At 37.9% G+C, this 19,798-nt stretch overlaps 3 protein-coding genes across 3 annotated transcripts; 1 reads left to right on the plus strand and 2 right to left on the minus strand.

Moving 5' to 3' along the window:
• Positions 1–3,496: 3,496 nt before the first annotated feature.
• On the minus strand, positions 3,497–5,587 carry LOC145774747 (uncharacterized). Its single transcript, XM_082586049.1, has 2 exons — positions 5,433–5,587; positions 3,497–5,211 (listed from the first exon to the last, which is right to left on the minus strand). Exons 1-2 carry the CDS (start codon positions 5,524–5,526, stop codon positions 4,583–4,585), a joined length of 723 nt encoding a protein of 240 aa, XP_082442175.1. The 5' UTR covers positions 5,527–5,587; the 3' UTR covers positions 3,497–4,582.
• A 64-nt stretch (positions 5,588–5,651) lies between these two features.
• Positions 5,652–6,957, minus strand: LOC145773816 (zinc finger MYM-type protein 1-like). Its single transcript, XM_082584944.1, has 2 exons — positions 5,895–6,957; positions 5,652–5,692 (listed from the first exon to the last, which is right to left on the minus strand). Exons 1-2 carry the CDS (start codon positions 6,955–6,957, stop codon positions 5,652–5,654), a joined length of 1,104 nt encoding a protein of 367 aa, XP_082441070.1.
• A 1,481-nt stretch (positions 6,958–8,438) lies between these two features.
• LOC145773817 (zinc finger SWIM domain-containing protein 3-like) lies at positions 8,439–16,234 on the plus strand. The gene is made up of 7 exons (XM_082584945.1): positions 8,439–8,773; positions 9,507–9,621; positions 10,189–10,417; positions 11,676–13,043; positions 13,310–13,480; positions 13,635–13,787; positions 16,125–16,234. Exons 1-7 carry the CDS (start codon positions 8,523–8,525, stop codon positions 16,232–16,234), a joined length of 2,397 nt encoding a protein of 798 aa, XP_082441071.1. The 5' UTR covers positions 8,439–8,522.
• Positions 16,235–19,798: the final 3,564 nt, after the last annotated feature.

The raw sequence follows: 19,798 nt of genomic DNA on the forward strand, positions 1-19,798 counted from the left end.
AACAACAGAAGTTATAGCCTACTTTTCTTCTTGTCCTCTCCTTCACTAGAATCACTACACTTAGGCCTAGTGCACTACGGTATAGGACAAACCATAGCATATTTTCACATATAAGCTAGGTGGGCAATTGCCCACCTAGTCCCTTTGCTTGCCCCCTAGCCCTTTCTTTGCCCCCCTAGTTTGAAACTAGGTGGGCAATGTTTAAAAAGTAATTTTTGTTTAAGTTTGATCCTAGTTTTATCTTAAAACAGCAAATCTGTAGTTTTTGTCCATTCTTATGGAACACTTTGCTTTTGCTATCTATCAGCGCTACCGAACGTGGGAATTCGTTGTAAGTTATTTCATTGCAGTTATTTTTATATATTTATGCTATAGCAACATAGGGTGGCATCACTATAGATACCTACATCATTTCTTAAAAACGAAACCTGCCTGCCAACGCAACTACTTCGCGATTCTCACAGCTTTTACCATTAATGACTCATAGACCAAAGAGAGGTCAATTGGTAGCCTAAAAACACAAAATTAAGATTGCTGCGAACTTTCGTTTTCCCAATTGCCACATATGGATGTGAAATTTGGACATGCAAAAAACGTGACATTAAAAAGTTAAAAAGTTTTGAAACGTGGTGTCACAGAAGACTATTACGCATCAGCTGGATGGAAAGAAAAACAAATGAATTTGTTTCCCAACAAATAAACGATAAATGGAGTCTGATTAACAACATTAACCTCAGAAAATTGAGATATTTTGGACACATAACAAGAAGCAACTCGTTGGAAAATTCAATGTTGACTGGGATGGTGCAAGGCAAACGAACAAAAGGACGACAAAAAATGAAATATTTTGACAATATCAAGCAAATTACAGGAATAAAAAGCATGCCGGAAACACTAATAAAAACAAAAGACAGAACAAAATGGAGGCAGTTCATAAGGGAGATCACAGCTGATCAAACATGATCAATCTGTTGAAGAAGACCCAAGAAGCTGACTTGAGAGTGTAACCCTCAGTAAAAACAGTGATTTTCCATTTTGATAAAAGTGATTCGCCATAGCTCAACGAAAAATGATAGGGAATATGTTTTGGTACGATGGGAATCGTCGTATTTTTATATTTTTAACTGGCTAGGGCTAAAATTGAGTACAGTTTCCCTATAAGTAGATTTTGTTTTGTAACTCTGTTCATTTAGCCTACTTCTTTCTGGAAGCAACTGAATTTTCTTGTTCTTTTTAAGTAGCCTACCGGTATATGTGTAATGCTGCATTAGAATTAGCAGGTTATGCCGGACTGAGCAAAAATGTTTTATCAGCTTGTTGATGTCTCGCTGCTAGTTATTCATTATTGTTATTGTATAATATGAGCGGACTGCTCTGCAGTTTGACAAAACTGCAACATGATCTTCTAAATTTTCAAAAGACATGGAAAATGATTGGCAAGACTAAACAACAGCCAGGTAGGCAGGTACCCAAACCTTAGTCATCAATGACAAAAGAACAAGAAAAGTGATAGGACAATCTACATAACAGGTTCTGCACTACTTTTCTTTTCAAAAATAATTTTTATTAACTTAGGCATAACAGTTGGGAGAAAACTTTGCAGCTTTTTTCGATTGAACTTTTTAGATTATAAAAGTGATCAAGTAATGTTTTTGATCCTCTTCACATTTTGAAATACGGTATTATAGGCTATTTCTTTGGCAGTTAAGGAATGAACAGCTAAATGGAAAGAGTCAGCATACCATACATCTAGAACTTATGAGCTTGACCTTACTTATAATATCGTAAATGTTCCATTCAAGCAGATTATTAATGTGTGTTGTGAGTAGGCTACCTCAAATTTTGCGTGAGATTTTAAAAGTCTGAATTACTGAAGTTTGTTGCCTGATTTTCATCAAAATGAAATACTAGCTCTTTAGAATCATCTAATCTGCAAAGATTCAACTCCTTATAATATCTTAGCAGTTGTGTTTCATAGATTGGTGTCATAGTTGTTTCTTTTTACTTTAGTACAAGAGACCTCTGCAACTAAATGCTGCTAGATTAAATTTTATTACATTATTATTTATAAAATATTGTGGGAGGAGATGAATATAGGAATCAATTATAGGTTTCAAAAGTTTAGCCTCAGTATAATATGTCTTTTTACGCACAATTTTCCTGAAAAATCTACATTTTCACTTGTTTTACGCTCGGAAAAAATGCCCCTTTTCCCATCATGTATGCACGAAAAATGCTCTTTTTAACAGAATTCGCGCGCTAAAAATGCCCTTTTTTGAAAATTTGCCCACCTAGTCCCAATTTGTGAAAAGATGCTATGGGACAAACTCACTAGTCAAGAGACTGAAAACAATCGAAGCTACAGAAGAACATCTGCACACTTATGACAAACATAATGACTTTCAAACTCATCACAAAAATTTGTTATAACCGAACATATTACGTCTTACGGTAGTGAGCATTGAAAAATGATTAGCAATGTTATTTATGCTGATGTCATTAAGAATATTTTGGTGATATTGCAAACAATGCTAGCATTCAACCTTTCCTGTCCCAAAGTATTTCTCAGCCAGGTTTTCAATCTACCAAGATTAGAAAACGACCTTTCACAAGCAGCAGAGCTTACCGGGCAAACTAAGAGGAGTAGCTCTTCACAGAGTCAATGTCAAGCTTTTTTCCTTGCAACGTGACACTAAATTGCTCAATAATTGCCAAAGGCAGTGCTCCCATTACTGCAGTGCCGTGGCCTGGTCCAATTCGTCCTTCCTTCACTCTTTGCTAAAATACCTTCAATGAAGGTCCTTCATTGTCTAGCGTCAAATTCAAGACAATTTAGAACTGTGATCAAACATCAATAAAAGGAAAACAACAGCAATTCGAGACGCTTGCAAACAACTAAATCGAAGTACAACTTCACAGCAAATATTTTTTTTAAATTATTGGGGGGAATGTATCCCCCCACTTCGGCACCACTGCTCTTGACGCAGGGCCGGTTACCGAGATTGGCAGAGTGAAGTTTTCCGATTGTTGAAGTGTTGTTGCCGGGGAATTATTCCATTCACCAGGTGCCGCTGAATGGAGAGCAATTCTGAAAGTACGTTGCTTAAGCGCACACCACGAGAGTCGAACCAGCACCGCGCGATCTTCAGCCGGGCGCGTAACTGAGCTAACGGGGCGGACTAAGCTAACGTTACGCAGTTCACATGAAGGAGACATACGACAACATAAAGCAACTTCTAAGATGCAAAGTATGACCAACATCAATGGAAGCCGTGTGGTGACTTAAAGGTAGTAGCTCTTGTTATGGGTCTGCAGCTAGGTTATACTAAGTAGCCTACTGCTGTTTTCTTTGCGAATGAGATAGTCGATCGAAAGATTCCCACTACGGTAGGCTACATCAAGAAAGACTGGCCTCTCCGTCAATCATTAACTCAAGAGGAGAAAAACGTTCTATATCCACCAGTGGCGTACCGTGACCACTTTGACAGGGTGTTCACTGTTCAGTGACGGCAAAGCAACAGCGGGGGGTCTGGGGGGCCTCCCCCAGAAAATTTTTAAATTTAACATTGAATTTGGTGCGTTCTGAGAGCATTTTCAGCACAAATTCTGAACATGAACAGAATTGACAAAACTAATGTTGTCGGAATGGAGAAGAATACAAAATAGATATGTATTTGACAGCGCCTATTGAATGAGACTTAATATCAAACATTAAGTTGCATTTCTAAAGTCACATACTTCAGTTCAGTTGCAACACCTTGAGAAATGTACAAGCGAATTAAAAACAAACAGGTGAAAGTTAAAATAAAAAACAATAGCAAAGCAACTCGATAACACTGGTCAACAAAAAAAACATTTTTTTTTGCATAGGCTTTGAGAACTGATTTAAGGTAACTTTAGGGTGCTGAATCCGAATCTGACCTCAGATTTATCCCATCACGTCAGGTTTGTGAGATATGATAACAGCAAATTGCTACTTTTGTCAAAAGTGGAAGATTTGGCGTTGCGTTTACCACCAACATATGCAGTGCTATAACGAAAGGTTAGTGTTAGATAGGCCAAAACAGCTTAAATAAGGTTACTGAACAAGCATTGCCATAAGCCTGTTTATATCTTTGTGATTTCATGCAAAACATTGACGGGAGTGGGGTCAGTTATACTTTTAGCCTCCCTTTTGACTTGTTACTACTGGATGGTTAATAATGTTGCTTAGAAAACAAATTGGTATCAAAATTATAGTGGGTGGGTGTATTTCAGCTACTTATGTACTACATGACCTGGATTTCTGGATATAGCACAATGTGTATGTGCAATAAACGCAACGTCAAATCTTCCACTTTTAACAAAAGTAACAATTTACTGTTATCATATCTCACGAACCTAACGTGACAGGAAAAACTGAGGTCAGATTCGGCACCTCAAAGTTACCCTAAATCCATTAAAAAACTCCAAGCAAGAAAAGTTGTGTTGACCAGTGTAATAAACAAGAAAGTCGATTGCTATGTTGGTCGGCTGTACTTTTATCCGCCGTACTACTTAGTAAAAACGAAAATGTTTAACACCTCGACTACAGAAGGAAAACTCATCTATAGCATAATTCGATTCTTCTTGTTTGTGCAATAAATTTTTGAATTACATCGTCGTAGAAAGCTTGCTTTTGCTTCAGTTCTAGCAAAAGTTCCTTCTCTATTGAAAGCAAGCTGAGCGAGCTCAGTCTTTCTTGTCCTTGTGTGGAACGCAAGCAGGTATGTATTCTCTTTAGAGCTGAGAAGCTTCGTTCTGCCGATGCTGTAGTGCTGGGAATACTAAGTACGAGCTGCGTTAAGTTAAACAATTCGTTGAAGCCAGAACTTAAAGAGTTTTGATGAACATACTCATACATGTTTTGAACAGTTTGTTGCGAAAATTCTGGCAGCGAGTACACAACTTGAAGTTCAGATTTAAGCCGAGAATAATCGAAAATTCCTCCATATATATCTTGTAATTTTGTCATTAAATGGTCAGGGAATTTTTTTTTGAATTCAGGAAACTTGTCACAGCACAGCAGTTGAAAAAACTCGAATTTTGTGACAGCAGTAAATCTTTGATCGATCTGACAACAAACACTGTCGATTATATCCTGATAGAGCAATGAATAAATGACTTTATTAGTTTCATTATCAAAATCTTGATTACGTCTTGGACGCCTGGATGGACCATCATCACTTGAGTCTGAAATAAAAATGGAAAATCTTACTGGGGTGACTGTGTCAATCTAAACAAAAGCATGTTGTCTCAAACTAAACATACAGGGTAAGTACCTAGTTTACTTACAGCCTACCTAATAATAATATAAGGAGAGGTAGTCAGTTTTAAAATGTATAATATACATTATCAGTACGGTAATCGAAGTTTAGTCTAAATCTTGTATATATATATAACAGTTTTCTGACCTGAAGTAGCTGAATCCCAAATACAGTTGAAACCAGTATTTCTTTCCTCAAGGAGCTTGACACGGATTTCATCAATTTTATCTTTACAATACATGACATCAAAAGATTTGCATTGTAGAATATCATACAAAACATCAGTCAGTCCAAAAATTTGAGCAAACACATGCAACAAAAAAACTGTTTGATGTTCTTCCAAAAAATTCAAAAATCCTCTTGCTTTCACCACATCATCATTGTCCCAATTCTCAGATTCCACAATGCTATTAAAAAATAAACTAAGTTGAGATCTGTATTCTTTGACAGTGCTAGATAAACGTGAGGTGAAATTCCATCTTGTTGGAGCAACTGTTGGCAATCTACGCTGCACAAATTCCTTTAAAGCATGGGTACGTTTTGAAGATTTAGTAAAAAAAGCAGCTAAGCCAGAAAGAGTTTTTAAAAATATGCGGCACTGTCGAATACTTTGAAGGCCTTGTTGAAGAACTAAATTCAAAACATGAGCATGACAATGAACAAACAAGGCCTTTGGGTACTTATCTAAAACTCGCTTTTGCAATCCACTCAGCTGTCCACTCATTACACTTGCTCCATCGTAGGTTTGTCCAACCAATTTTTCTTCCAGTGTGAAATCTTTCACAACTTTCTCAACATGCTCCATCAATCCAACTGCAGTACGATCTGCACTTACGTCAGTGAAACCCAAATATCTTTCATAAACTTTTCCTTTGTGTACATACCGAACTACTGTCGAAAGTTGTGACTTCGTCGAAATATCTGATGTTTCATCAAGAATGATAGAAACAAAGTTTGCTTCATCGATTTGTTCTTTGATCGTGTCAAGCATAACATCCGCAATGGCTTTAATTAAACTATTTTGAACAGCTGGAGAAGTTCCTTTAAACACTGTGGCTGCTTGAAGATGGCCATTCAGCACTGCATCATACCCTCTTGTGTAGTCAAGAAGCTCAATGTAATTTCCTTGATTGTTGGATGTTTCAGACTCATCATGTCCTCTAAAAGGTAGCTCTTGCTTTGCTAAGAAGCAAGTTGCATTGATCAGAGTTCTCAAAACTTCTCTGTTTGCTCTTACATTTTCATTATGACGAGACACTTCTTCTAACCTCTGATTACTTAAAGCAGTATCTATTCGTTGTCGTCCAAAAGTACTTAAAGCGAAGAAAGCTTCAAGGTGTCTTTTTGAGGTCTCGTGTTTTCGCACAGCGGCAGTCAAATGATTGAGATCAAAGTAACCCAATTTATTCCAAATTGAAGACTCAGTACAAAACAGAATACAAGGCCAACAAAACAACTTGTTCTTTATATTGCAACCAGTCAGCCAAGATATTTCTTCAAATCTGGATGTAGAAAATGTGCGCACTGTTGTTTTTGTTCCTTGTTTGCACTTGTTTGTTTTTAAATTTGGCATGACGGGTTTTGGTTTTCCTTTCTCTACAATGGTAAGCTTTTCATCAAATGATCGTGATGAAAATGATTTTTCCAACAATGATGATATAGAAATTGCCATATTGAACTGTTTATGAATTTATTAATATTATTGAAATTACTATACTTGTAGAGTGTACAAACGATATGACTAGTTCAAATTCTTTATCCTGGCACAGCACTTTGCACCGATGATCTTGGAAGTCAAGGATTTAAACTTTATACGAGTCAATGCATCTCCACAGCAGCTCTATCTGAAAAAACATCAATTTGTCATCAACAGGGATTCACATAAATATAGTTCTTATGTTCATAGTAATATGGGCAACTTTAAAAAGAAATTATTTTTTTGTCCACAAAGTACAATTTCCTATCTAAGTATGTCATTATGATGTTTATGTCCATTTGCAGATAGTGAATACAGCAGCTGTATGTTGTTGTCTATATCTATGCAATGTTCTCTGACTAGTACGTATGTATGTTTTTATATAAGAATAATATAAGAGAATATTTTTTTTACAAACTTAACAGTATGATAGGTCTGGTAGTTGGTGCATTTCAGATGATCATTTTCCTCACAATTTGAAAATACATTAACTAGTAACTCGATATTCAAGTACTCACTTGATATACGGTAGGCTACCTATGTATTAAACAGTACCGGTATGCATCAAACTTCTTTTTTTTTAAACTAATTTTTATTGGTAACATCTCCTGTAACATATTAACAGGATGGAAGCTGACCTCATATAAGATCTTTTGCTTTCTTCCTCTCTCAGTTCAGTACATATACTGTAATACCAAAAAATAAACCAATGATTGATTGATTTTCATTTTGTACATACCTACTGGTACCGGTAAATTTCCTAGGCTTGCCACAGTAAAGATGGTGATCAAGATTGCTGCAAAATCATCACTGGCTTGAAAGCTAACAATGCATTTAAAAAAATGCAGTTCAAACTAAGGCGTAGAGCTAGATGAATGAAACAAGAGTTAAGTTTGGCAAACAAAATTGCCTTGAATTCTAGGAGGCATCCACTTTGACTAAAAATACAATAAAACATTTGCAAAAGGCCTTTATTTCTGGTTAAAATCTGCCTAATAACTTACTTTTGCAGTAGAAAGCTATTTTTCTGCCATTACCTCACATCAAAGTAGCTTACTTTGACGTCTTCTCACAAACATAGGCTACCTTAGACTGACGTATGCTAGGATGCATTGCGTTACGGTACGTCAAAGCCCATCCAAATGTCTGCGACAAACCGCACGTCACCGCAGACAAGACGCACGCAGTCTAAGCGCTCCAATACACTTGCATGGAATGTATCGAGCGATGCGATTTGTCGCAGTAAAAACGCATGTAGTCTAAACGCAGCTTTAGCCACTAGCCAATTTTTTTACGAAGTGGCTATTCTTACAACATATTGTAAAACTAGCCTCTGAAGCTATTCTTACAAGCACCACTCAAGCAAGACGTTGTTTACTCGAGCAAGACCTTAATGCGCTCAGGCGTTTCATCCGACGACGCTCATACGTAATTTCGCGCGCATGCGTATTGGCTTGTGCTGCACACTTGATCGTAGAGTGAACCGCGGTAGTTGCTGATTTTGCTGATCGAAACTACACGTCAATGAATCCATCGTCATCATGATTACGAAGGGAGCATTATATTACAGTTTTGAGACACTTTCTTCGGCTATTAAGCAATGGGAAAAAGAAAACTTTGTCAATGTTTATGTGAGAAATTCCATAACAATTGAACGCGCAAAACGACGTCTAGCACTTACATCCACAAAAACCTGGAATGAACAGTTGAAGTATCGTACAATACAGTATGCTTGTGTGCATGGAGGAAGAACACCCAAATCATGTAGTCAAGGAAAAAGACCAAATCAAAGGTAAGTAATGATGGTTTTGTCCTTGGTGCCCATAGGTTGAGCTACTCATGTACGGTAGCCTATATGCATAAGTTTTGCTAATAGATTGAGTTTTGCATAAGTGCAAATTGCCTACATTCCTTATGAATGCTAAGAACTTAGCAAAATGCATATATTCTGCTGAACCATTCCCGCATGCTGTCTATTGTAATAAGTTTTGCTAATAGATTGAGTTTTGCATAAGTGCAAATTGCCTACATTCCTTATGAATGCTTAGAACTTAGCAAAATGCATATATTCTGCTGAACCATTCCCGCATGCTGTCTATTGTAATTTCCATTGAATTGTCATGCCCAGAATTATTCCTAAGTTGCATTGAATTACCCATTAGTTTTGTCAATTTACCCATATGTTACGTCGAATTGCTCATCAGCACAATTCGTCGAATTACCCGTAAGTCTCATGAAATTATCCATAAAGACATGCCTTATGGGTACTTCAACGCAGCTTTTTGGCAATTTGACGTCACTTATGGGTAAATCGACTAGATTTATGAGAATGCTCGGCTGAACTTGTGGTAATTCAACGTGACTTTATGGGTAATTCAGGTGGGCTTATAGGTAATTGGATGCAACTTATGGGCAATTTGACATGACTTGCAGGTAGGCTACTTTAACGTGAGTTATGGCTAATTTAGGTGTACTTATGGGTGATTCAACACGGCCTATGTCACCTCATCTTTGTTGTTTTTCAGTACTTTTATCAAAGGTTGTCCATTTGGAATCAAAGTAAATGCAACGTCAGATGGAAAAGCGCTATGCATCACTGAGATTAGTAATGTCAATGATCATAATCATGATTTCAATGAAGTAAGTGGAAATAACCCTTTGTAGTAGAGTCATAGCCTTTGAGCTATGGTCACACTAGCCCTGTATATGATAAGGAGGCTTTCATCAGAAATTATGTGAAGGATAAAAAAGAGCAATAACATTAGGGGGGGGGGTTAATCGGCTTTTTTTTCAAATTCAATTTTAACCCAGGTTTTAGGATACAACAGTACATTCTAAGACCACTAGTAAAAAAAATTGAAATTTCCGTCCAAAACCCCCTTTATCCAAAAAATTACTTTTCGTGTATAATTGCATTTTGATTATGACACTTGAAGTTCAAATATTGTTTGCTACTGTACTAAAACACGTTAAGAATGTTGCAAGACAGTTTTTCTGATCTTGACTTCATCGTAAGACACGGTAAAGTGGTCATTTCACTTTGCGCGCATGACTACGCACATGCTGAATATGACCAGTTTGTGCGAAACTGGTCATATTCAAGCCGCCGATTCACCAAACCTGGTGATCTTGCCCATCTCTGTGGGTTGGACACCTGTCAAAAGATATGTCATTTTCTTGACTATGTGCATATAAATTATTTTTCAGAATGCATTTAATTTGATGCCTAAACAACGAAGATTAAATGAAACAGAAAGCAGTGTGATCGGAGAAATGCTTGCCACCAAAGCAAATAAAAAGTTGGTACAAAAGCACATTGCAGCTTCTACAGGAAAAACAGTTATTCTTAAAGATCTGCATAATATTGCCGCAAAACAGAGACCTTTGTATGAAAACACCTATGATGAACTTATTAATGAAATGAACAAAGAAAAAGGTTAGTCGACAGACAAAACTTTTTTGTCTGTTATACAGTACAAGATATGTTCATGCTAAATAGTAGAGATGACTTTCTAATTTCTATGTGCAGTATGATAAGTAGAGATAGAATGAGCTCCGGTTCCGGTCAAATTCTGGCTCCGTACTGGAGGTGATGTGACTCCGGCCTAGAGCCGGATGTGTGTGTGCAAGCTGTGGTCAGGGTCATGACCTTGGAAAAATCTAATTTTTTGCATCATTGTAGTACTGCAGCAATGCAAGAATAGGCTACCAGGTTGCCTGTAACATTGGTCAACACCGTAGGCGTATTTGCAATCTACAGGTCGCTGCTGCAGATTGAGTGTCACATGATATTGTGAGCATTCTTCTTGAACCATTTCAGATATAATGTCAATTAAGCAATTCGCGATTGACCTCTTGCCGTAATGGTTTAGACTGCAGATGAATTATTTCGATGACGTGGGTTCAATCTCACCATTGCCAGTTCAATTTAAAGTGTTGACCGCCTGGTTTACCGGTCAATAGACTCTGTCTACTGCAGCAAACTGCGGATTACCAGTACGCACATCATAGTAGGCTACACAAGAAAAATATCTAATTTTCAGACGTTTTTCTATTCAGAAAACGTTTGTCTAGTATAACCAACACAGAATATTAGCAGTACCCTACAACGTGTGGAAAATTTGCAACATTGAGCTATAAAGGGTCAATTGAGAGTATTTTTTGCTTCATTTTCTTCATAAGAATTCATTCTACTTTCCCAAACTCATGCTCCAAAGATTTTTGTTGCAACATAAGGCGCTATGGGGATTGTAAGATTGAAAGCGGGATCAAGGAATTCAATCAAAGGTCTTCAATATCTTGAAACAATTCTACTTTGAGTGGATAGAAATAGAAAACATTGCTAAATTTGAAATCTACGTAAAAGTTTACTCCTAATGGATCCTTTTAACGGACCCTAAGCATTGCAATGTGGCATCTTTTAGAGAATGGGGTGAGAGTGGTATACAACCGCTCAGTTGGAACATTGATTATATGATGTAAATATTACCAAAGGCCTAAACATCCTTCCTCTGGCCAATAATTAAAATAACATAGAATAGAAAACAAATTTCACTAAAAGTTGATGTTTTTGCTTTTAAATCTGATGGAGTGCCTAATAGGCCTAATTGTTTTGCGCTATTTTAGTCTGGCCCAGGATTGTCAAGATTCTTGCTTTGTAGGGTATACTAATCCTCAGTTTATTTTCATTTTAGGTGCTGCAGTAGATGTGTTTGCAGATGATGACAAACAATTGCAGGCGATATACTTTCAAACGAAAGACATGCGGGAAACCTTTGCGGCATATCCTGAAATGCTGCTGATTGATGCAACCTACAAACTTAATGACTTGAGAATGCCATTATATGTGATGCTGAATGTTGATGGCTTAGGTCAGAGTGAAATTGTGTGTCTGTGGCTTGTAGCCACTGAAGACAAACTGACCATCAGCAAGCTGTTAACTCAGTTTAAACTCCACAATCCAGCTTGGGATAAAGTGGAGGTTGTAATGGCTGACAAAGACATGACAGAGCGGGATGCCATGATGAAAATGCTGCCTACTGCAGAAATTTTAATTTGCTATTTTCATACCCTTCGCACTTTTCGTAGAGAAGTTTCCATGGAAAAATTAGGCATTTCTTCAGCCCAAAGGCAGGTATCACTGGAAATTTTAGGAAAACTGGCAAATGCCAAAAATGAGTCAGCTTATAATTTACTGTATAACCAATTCGTTGACACAGTCCCAATTGCTGTCACAACATATTATAACGATAACTGGCATGCTATTCGACATCAATGGGTGGATGGACTGAGCAACTTAAAAGCTAATTTTTTGAACAGAACTAATAATCGACTGGAATCCATCAATGGAAAGTTGAAAAGTGTCATAACAAGATACTCAGGAATGACCATGTTTTTTAAAGATCTGATGGCATGTATCCAATCTCTTTCCACCGAACGTGACCACAAAGCGTCAAATGCTTTCCTTAAGGTTCCAATTGATGCGATTTCAAGTGTGGCGGAGAGACAATACCAACAGCTACTGACACCATTTGCATATATTCATGTGCAACAACAATTCAAGTTAGCGGAAAAGGTTGTCATGTCAGAGATTTTGAATGATTCTGCCATAGTAAAATCTCGTGTCCATGGGGAATTGGCAGTCACAACAACAGCATGTCCTTGTGGATTCACATCATCAATGCTGCTACCTTGTAGGCATGTCTTGGCAGTTAGAAGGCAGCTCCATATGTCAGAGTACAATCCCAATCTTTGTTCAGAACGGTGGACAATGCAATATTTTCTTAAATCCCATCGCCTGACAAGAAACTCACTGGACAACGGTCCTGCATCCACATTACCAGCTGTTGAGATTCTTAACAAGCCTCAAAGAAGATGTGTTTTATCAGAACAGCAAAAGTATCGCCGTGTTCAAGATATTTCCCAGAAGATTGCGTTAATGATATCTGAACAAGGAATGGATGAATTCCAATACAACCTGGATAATTTACGACAAATTGCAGAGTTCTTGCAGGAAGGAAAGAAATTCCAAGTTGTGAACTTTTTGGGTCAAACTCAGAAAGGTAGGCCTATATGCTAGCACTATTTACTAAATCAGAAAAACTAGCCTATTTTTTCAAATATCTGAAGAGATATGGGTTAGTTACTGCAACTTGCGTCGTGATTTTGCAGTCAATTTTTTTTTGAGCAATGATTTTTATGGCGTTGAGCTATCCAATATGTGGGCTAATATGTACTGCATGCGCAGTTGCGCACTAATTTACGATTATACAAGGTTGCAGATGCTCAGTAATTCTGCTTTTGTGAACAACTGCATGATCCTTTTCAGGCACTGATACTGGAAGTGCTGCTGCAACATCTTCCAGCAATGATCCTGGAATTGCACTTCCTACAGTCTCAAGTAGTAGTTCACAGCACACACCCGGTGACGTCTTGTCGACCGTTGATACCAGTGCGATTATGATGCAGACACCGTCCAGTTCTATTCAGTCTTTTACAAGTATGTGCTGTTTCTGAAACATTCATTTCTGATTAGTTGTTTTTTCTTGCATTGCATAATGCATTATGTTTATTAATTTTTTAATAAAAACGTTGAAATAGTGATGTTTTCTACGTTGTAGCCTATATTCGATTCTCGTTGTGTTTATTAACAGATGATGCAGGATCAATTAAATTTCCACCGAAGATGATGAAACGTGGCAGGCCAAAAGGAGCTGGATTGACAGTCATTGGGTTACCACGCAAGAGACAAAAAAAGAGCGGACCAATTCTATTCAGACTGAAGTCGTCTTTTCAGAAAGAAGCAGGTTTGTTGCATTTATGTTTGTGTGACTTCATTTTTGTTATAGCCTACGTTAGTTTAAAAAACTACACTTTGACTTCTGTGGGTCTGCCTAGCCGATAGGCTACGTCAAAGCGTACGTAGGCTACATCAAACAAAGTCACCCATGGTCATATTTTTCAGCAATACTCAGTTGGTTTGTCGATTCTGAGGTAGTAGAAGAGGTCTTGCGTCCATTCAGCGATCGACTGATCGAAGAAAATGAAATTGAAACGTTGCCCGAAAGAATTCCAATGAAGTGTTTAGATGAAAACATTGCCATTGCTTCTGTGCGAAGACATTTTTCTTTTGACGGTTGGACGTTGATGGAGAACCTACTGACCACTTTGCGAAATAAAGGCCGCTGGTTGTGCATCTCCTGTTATTTAGATCTTGATGCAGGCGACAGCATCATGTGCGACTCGTGTCTGGATTGGCACCATCTGAGATGTCTTGGTAGAACAATGCCGCCAAAAACGAAGTCTTGGTTCTGCAGGAAATGCAACCTTATGGAGAAGTGACAGTGAATGTTCAGGTGATACTGCAATCTCGCTTTGTCAATTAAACCAAGGTTATGTAAACCGTGAACTACGAAAAGACTTATTGGCCTTGACGCGTTATGCTTGAAACTTGTAACATTTGATAAAAATCGTTTCTTCAATGGTCCTCACATAAAACGCTAACGATGTGTTCTTGAATGACTAATGAGTCCAATCCTGGCATTAAAAGTTCTGATGCATTTAGGACATTTAACATTCTTTGGGAGAGCTAGCTGAAAGTCATGGACTAGTACAGGTTTGTAATGTAGTTGCTGCAATATACTACGGTCCAACAAGACCTTCAACAGTTCATTAATATTCAACTATTTTACTGTTTCCAACTTAACACAATTAGTATACGTATGTTGAACTCTTTCATAGCAAATGGTGGTACAGAACTTGAAAATAGCAAGTAAAAGGTAGCTCGAAGCTGCAGTTTTTTTTTTGACTGACTCATCAGGAGCTGTCATCAGAATAAAACAAACCTAAATGTGGTGAAGTACTTATAGTAGAAGGAAAGAAGAAAAACTGGAGCTTCAAACTATCAGCTACCTTATACTCGCTAAATCCAGATTTGTTGCATGTGTGTAGTATTTACATTTCTTCACTGTAATCTTAGGCTATGGCATAAATGCTTTGATTTCTTATGGCAAAAAATGGGTGATGAAGATCCATAAGTTTATAACAGTAAAAAATCAATTGTTTATTGTTGAAAGTGGTTGGCTTCAGTTGAAGATGCCATGAGATCCATTGAAGAGTACGAAGCAAAAGCAGGAACGAAGCTTGTTGTTGTTCAGAAACGAGCATACGGTGCCATGTTAATGTTGATTTTTAACATCCTGTCATTGTAATTCACTAGTGTACTAAGTGTTGATATTCATACTACAATAATAAGCCTTTTCTTTGTTGACAAAGATTCTGAAAAGGTTTCTGCAAAGCACAGTGTTTTCACCAAAGTGGAGGATAGACATCATAAAAGAGGAAACGGTTTACTAACTGCAAAAAATGCTATAAACATATGTAAATGTGTTCTGTTTCATCAACTTTTCATCTCGTTTCTTAAAGACACTCAGTTTTCAGGTGTAAAAGCTTTGTTGATTCAAAGTAGCCTAGCCTACTTCACTGACCTCTTTTGTATTTTTTCCATCTAGTGTGCCAAATCCATACGCCTATGTGGTGTTATTGATTGGACCAAGTGACATGTCCAGCGGTAACCAAAGGCAGGGTTTGGGTCACAACCAATCTTTTTGAGACAATTTATTTTTTACCATATTCACGTAGTAGGCTTGGTGGTTTTCAATGTTACGTACAGTACCGTATATTATTTCTGTAGGCTACTATCATAAGATGAAAATTTAGTTGATTGTAACTCATCGTAGATGAAGATAATACGATTGTTGCATCGTTGCGGCCAAGGCATTTGCCTCTTGGATGCAACTTACAAGACGTCCAAGTATTCCCTTCCTCTATTTTTTCTTTGCGTCAGAACGAATGTTGGTTACCAGGTTGTTGCTACTTTTATTATCCAAAATGAACAAGCTTCGGACATAGCAGAAGCACTTTCTGTTGTAAAAGGGTGGTCAGAAAACTGGAACCCTTCGTTTTTCATGACCGATACATGTGAGGCGGAAATCAAGGCCATCGAAAGCGTTTTTTCAAGTTAGTGAATTGCATTAACATTTTCGTTGCTTGTGTGCTGTCTCCATTGCTCATGCATTTGTGTCGTCACTGTTAAGTTGCTACTGTACTTTACCACTCAGTGCCCACGACTTCTTGTTCCGCAGATTGCTACGTGTTACTCTGTGCCTTTCATCGCGAACAAGCCTGGGAAAGGTGGATGAGGAAAAGTGACAATGGCGTTCGCGATGATAAAGCAATTGTGCTGACATACTAGACGCAATGAGGAAAGCAACTACATAGAACAGACTTGTTTGCAATCAAACCAGGCGACAATGAGCGAATGGCAAACGCGATACCCCCCTATTCAGGGATAATATGCGTGTCTGTGACCGCAGGGGACCTGGAGCCGAGTTGTTTTGCACGTTGATAGCACCATGCAGTTGCAAGCACAGTAATAGGCTACTGAGCTCACATTTTGAACAATTCAGTGATCTTCACACCAAGGCTTTTTTTCAGTTGCTAACACGGCCACAAATCGCAGCGCATATGCGTGCTTAGTGTTAAGTAACAGCCTAGTGGAAAGTGTTGTGGATTGAATTTGCTAGTTCAAATAAGTATATTAATTCCGGTACCCAAAGCCTCAAATGAATTCACGAATATCGCAATTGTTAACAATGGCATATAAATTAGGATGTTAGTGCACACAAAGTAGGGAAAGTATTGCTTGAAGAGTTGATTCCTGGGACAAAAATTGAACACTGTAGGCTATGTCGAGCAGAAACTGGTTTAGTGTTTTAAGGTGGTCAAAAATGTAAGCATGCGTCTATTTGCATCCAACAAATAACGAAACTCTAAACTTCTCAGTTTGGTCGGGAAACAAAAAGGGTTGCGAGGACAAATGGCAGGTCTCATCTAGGCAAGGAGAGGAGGGACACATGGGTGATGATCTGGCCTAACAGTTACTGTGCTGTGCTCAAAATATGTACAGTTTTTGTTTAACATGTGCGGTATTCACTTTTTGTAAATAGCCTAGCTTTTCGGAAATGCAACGAGTCATCTGGCGCTATTTGCTTGTGTTTGAAGCCCGGTTGCTCGCTTTGTGAAAAAGCTATCAACCTCAACTTTTGCTTGTCAATAGACAGAGATATGTTGTTTAGATTAGCGTTTATTAAATGCTGTTATCTTTAAAAATATTTGTGGGATAAATGGTTAAAGTCGGTCAAGTTCAACTCTTTACCTAAGAAATATTTTTAACTTTTAGAGTCTGGCTGACCTTAATTTGGATAGACGATAGCTTGTGCTTTCCAGCAATGGTTCAATTGTTAAAATCGAAGCAGAAACAAGCAACTTACAACTAATTTAATAAAGACATATAATGATCGCAGACCGGGGAGACTTGTATACTTGCTTCGATTCGGAAATGCAACGAGTCATCGGGCGCTATTTGCTTGTGTTTGAAGCCCGGTTGCTCGCTTTGTGAAAAAGCTATCAACCTCAACTTTTGCTTGTCAATAGACAGAGATATGTTCTTTAGATTAGCGTTTATTAAATGCTGGTATCTTTACAAGTATTTTTGGGATAAATGGTTAAAGTCGGTCAAGTTCAACTCTTTACCTAAGAAATATTTTTAACTTTTAGAGTCTGGCTGACCTTCATTTGGATAAACGATAGCTTGCGCTTTCCAGCAATGGTTCAATTGTAAAAATCGAAGCAGAAACGACAAAGATATATTATTGATTAAATGCTGGTATCTTTAGAAGTAGGCTATTCTTCGGATAAATAGTTAAACTTGGTCAAGTTTAATTCTTTTCTAAGGAGATATGTGGTGTTTTTCGGGCTTGTGTTACATAGCTATTAGGTAAAAGCGGACACTTGCACGCTTTTTTTTGTCATGGTTGACTAATTTCACCCCACTTTTCCACCATTTTATGGTGGATTCCTCCTGTGTGACGTCATCGCCTTTTTAACCAGGGTCGCGACTTGTATACCAGTTCCAGATCACGCATGAGCGCATATTGATGTCAAACGTAATGCTTGAGTGGTGCTTGTAAGAATAGCCTCTGAGGCTATTTTTACAATATGTTGTAAGAATAGCCACAGCCATTTTTTTATTATCAGTAGCCTACCGGTATCATTTTGTTCATTGGCTTCACATTTTAATATATATATTATATACCGTACCGGTGGTACACCCAAGACGAAACAAACATAGGCAATAATTAATGTGAGACAAACCAGGAGACACAGAAAGCGACTTTGAGTCAGCTGGCACCTGCTACATAATTAAGGTGTTTCAGCAATAAGGTACGGTACAATACCAGTAACATACAAACACTCCAATTACAAAACGATTAGATATGTTGTTTTAAAATGGTGCATCAATGATATTGGCTGTTGCCATAAGCTTTGTTGCAGATTCAGACAAACTGGTCCTAATTTACTGGCATTTGGTGCATAAAAAACATTTTATCTTATCTTGTTTCCAACTCTGATCACCTCAAACCATAGCTCAAACTCTAACCATAGCTCTAACCCAACAAGCTAAAACTTGCTATTTCCTGGGATTCCCCCAATGACGCGCCAAGGTGTGCAAATCAGTGAGTGCACACCCTAGCTGAACTAAAACCATTGCTGTTTTAGCTGCCTTGTGACGTCATTTTTCTTAATTGTTTATTTTAAATAGCACTCGCCAAGGTGTCAGTGCACACCCAGCTTAAAGCTTAAAGGTAATAACCGAAAAAAATTAAAGGCAATGACCTCAAACGTTGGAGTATTAAAATTAGAAGGGGACGAGTTTTGCAATTGAAAAGAAAGCAATCAGCATGCAGCAAGATGTTAGAATATCAGAAAAGTAAAGAACATCGACAACCGATGAAAATTTTCTTTTTTTCTGGATTTCTTGGGGTGTGCAGTGCACACCTTGCACACCCTGAATATACGCCACTGATATCCACCAACGTTGCACATAAAACTAGGTTTAGTGAAGAACTTCGTCAGGGCAATGGACAAAGCAGGAGCTGGTTTCATACCTTGGCAAAAAATTTCCCCGAATGTGCGAAGCGAAAATAAAGGAAGGTGTGCTTATATGTCCCCAGATAAGGCACCTTCTTGAAGACGGTGAATTTGATCAAGTGTTACTTGGCAAAGATAAAATTGCATAGGAAGCATTTATGTTTCTGGGCAGCCGATTGTAGCATAGAATAGACAGCGATAGACACGTGTTTCAGCATTTATGTTGCTGGTCACAAAATTCTTGGGGAACAAAAGAACTGACAACTACACGGAATTGGATGTCCAATCTCATTAAAGCATACAGATACATGGGGTGCAATATGTCACTGAAGATACATCTTTTGGACTCGCACCTGGATTTCCCCCCACAAAAAAAAACTGTGGAGAAGTTAGCAATGAGCATGGTGAGCGATTTCACCAATGAAAAGAGGTACAAGGAAAAACAGAATCAATCAATGCTTGCTGACTTTTGCTGGATGATATCTAGGCATGCTCCATTAACCGTATACAAGAGACAGGCCAAAAGGAGAAGAACAGATAAAATAGATTAGAAATTTACATTTGAAAAGTAACAATTATTTGTTGCATATGCTATGCTGAAATATAAACGCATGCAATTATTACACTGTTTGAGACCTTTGCTTTGATTGTACTTCAGCATAATTCAACAGATCACAGATACGTTTTTTTTAGAAGTTTAACTTAAAAGCTTTGCAAGTGCGCAGAATAATCAAATCACACCGCGCAAATGGCCTGATATTGCTGCGCATCGGCGCACCTTAGAGAGAACACTGGTCAGTAGTCATGGGAGTGTGAGGTATAAAAA

Source organism: Aplidium turbinatum, chromosome 7 (assembly GCF_918807975.1).
Source record: "Aplidium turbinatum chromosome 7, kaAplTurb1.1, whole genome shotgun sequence".
Classification (NCBI taxonomy): Eukaryota; Metazoa; Chordata; class Ascidiacea; order Aplousobranchia; family Polyclinidae; genus Aplidium; species Aplidium turbinatum.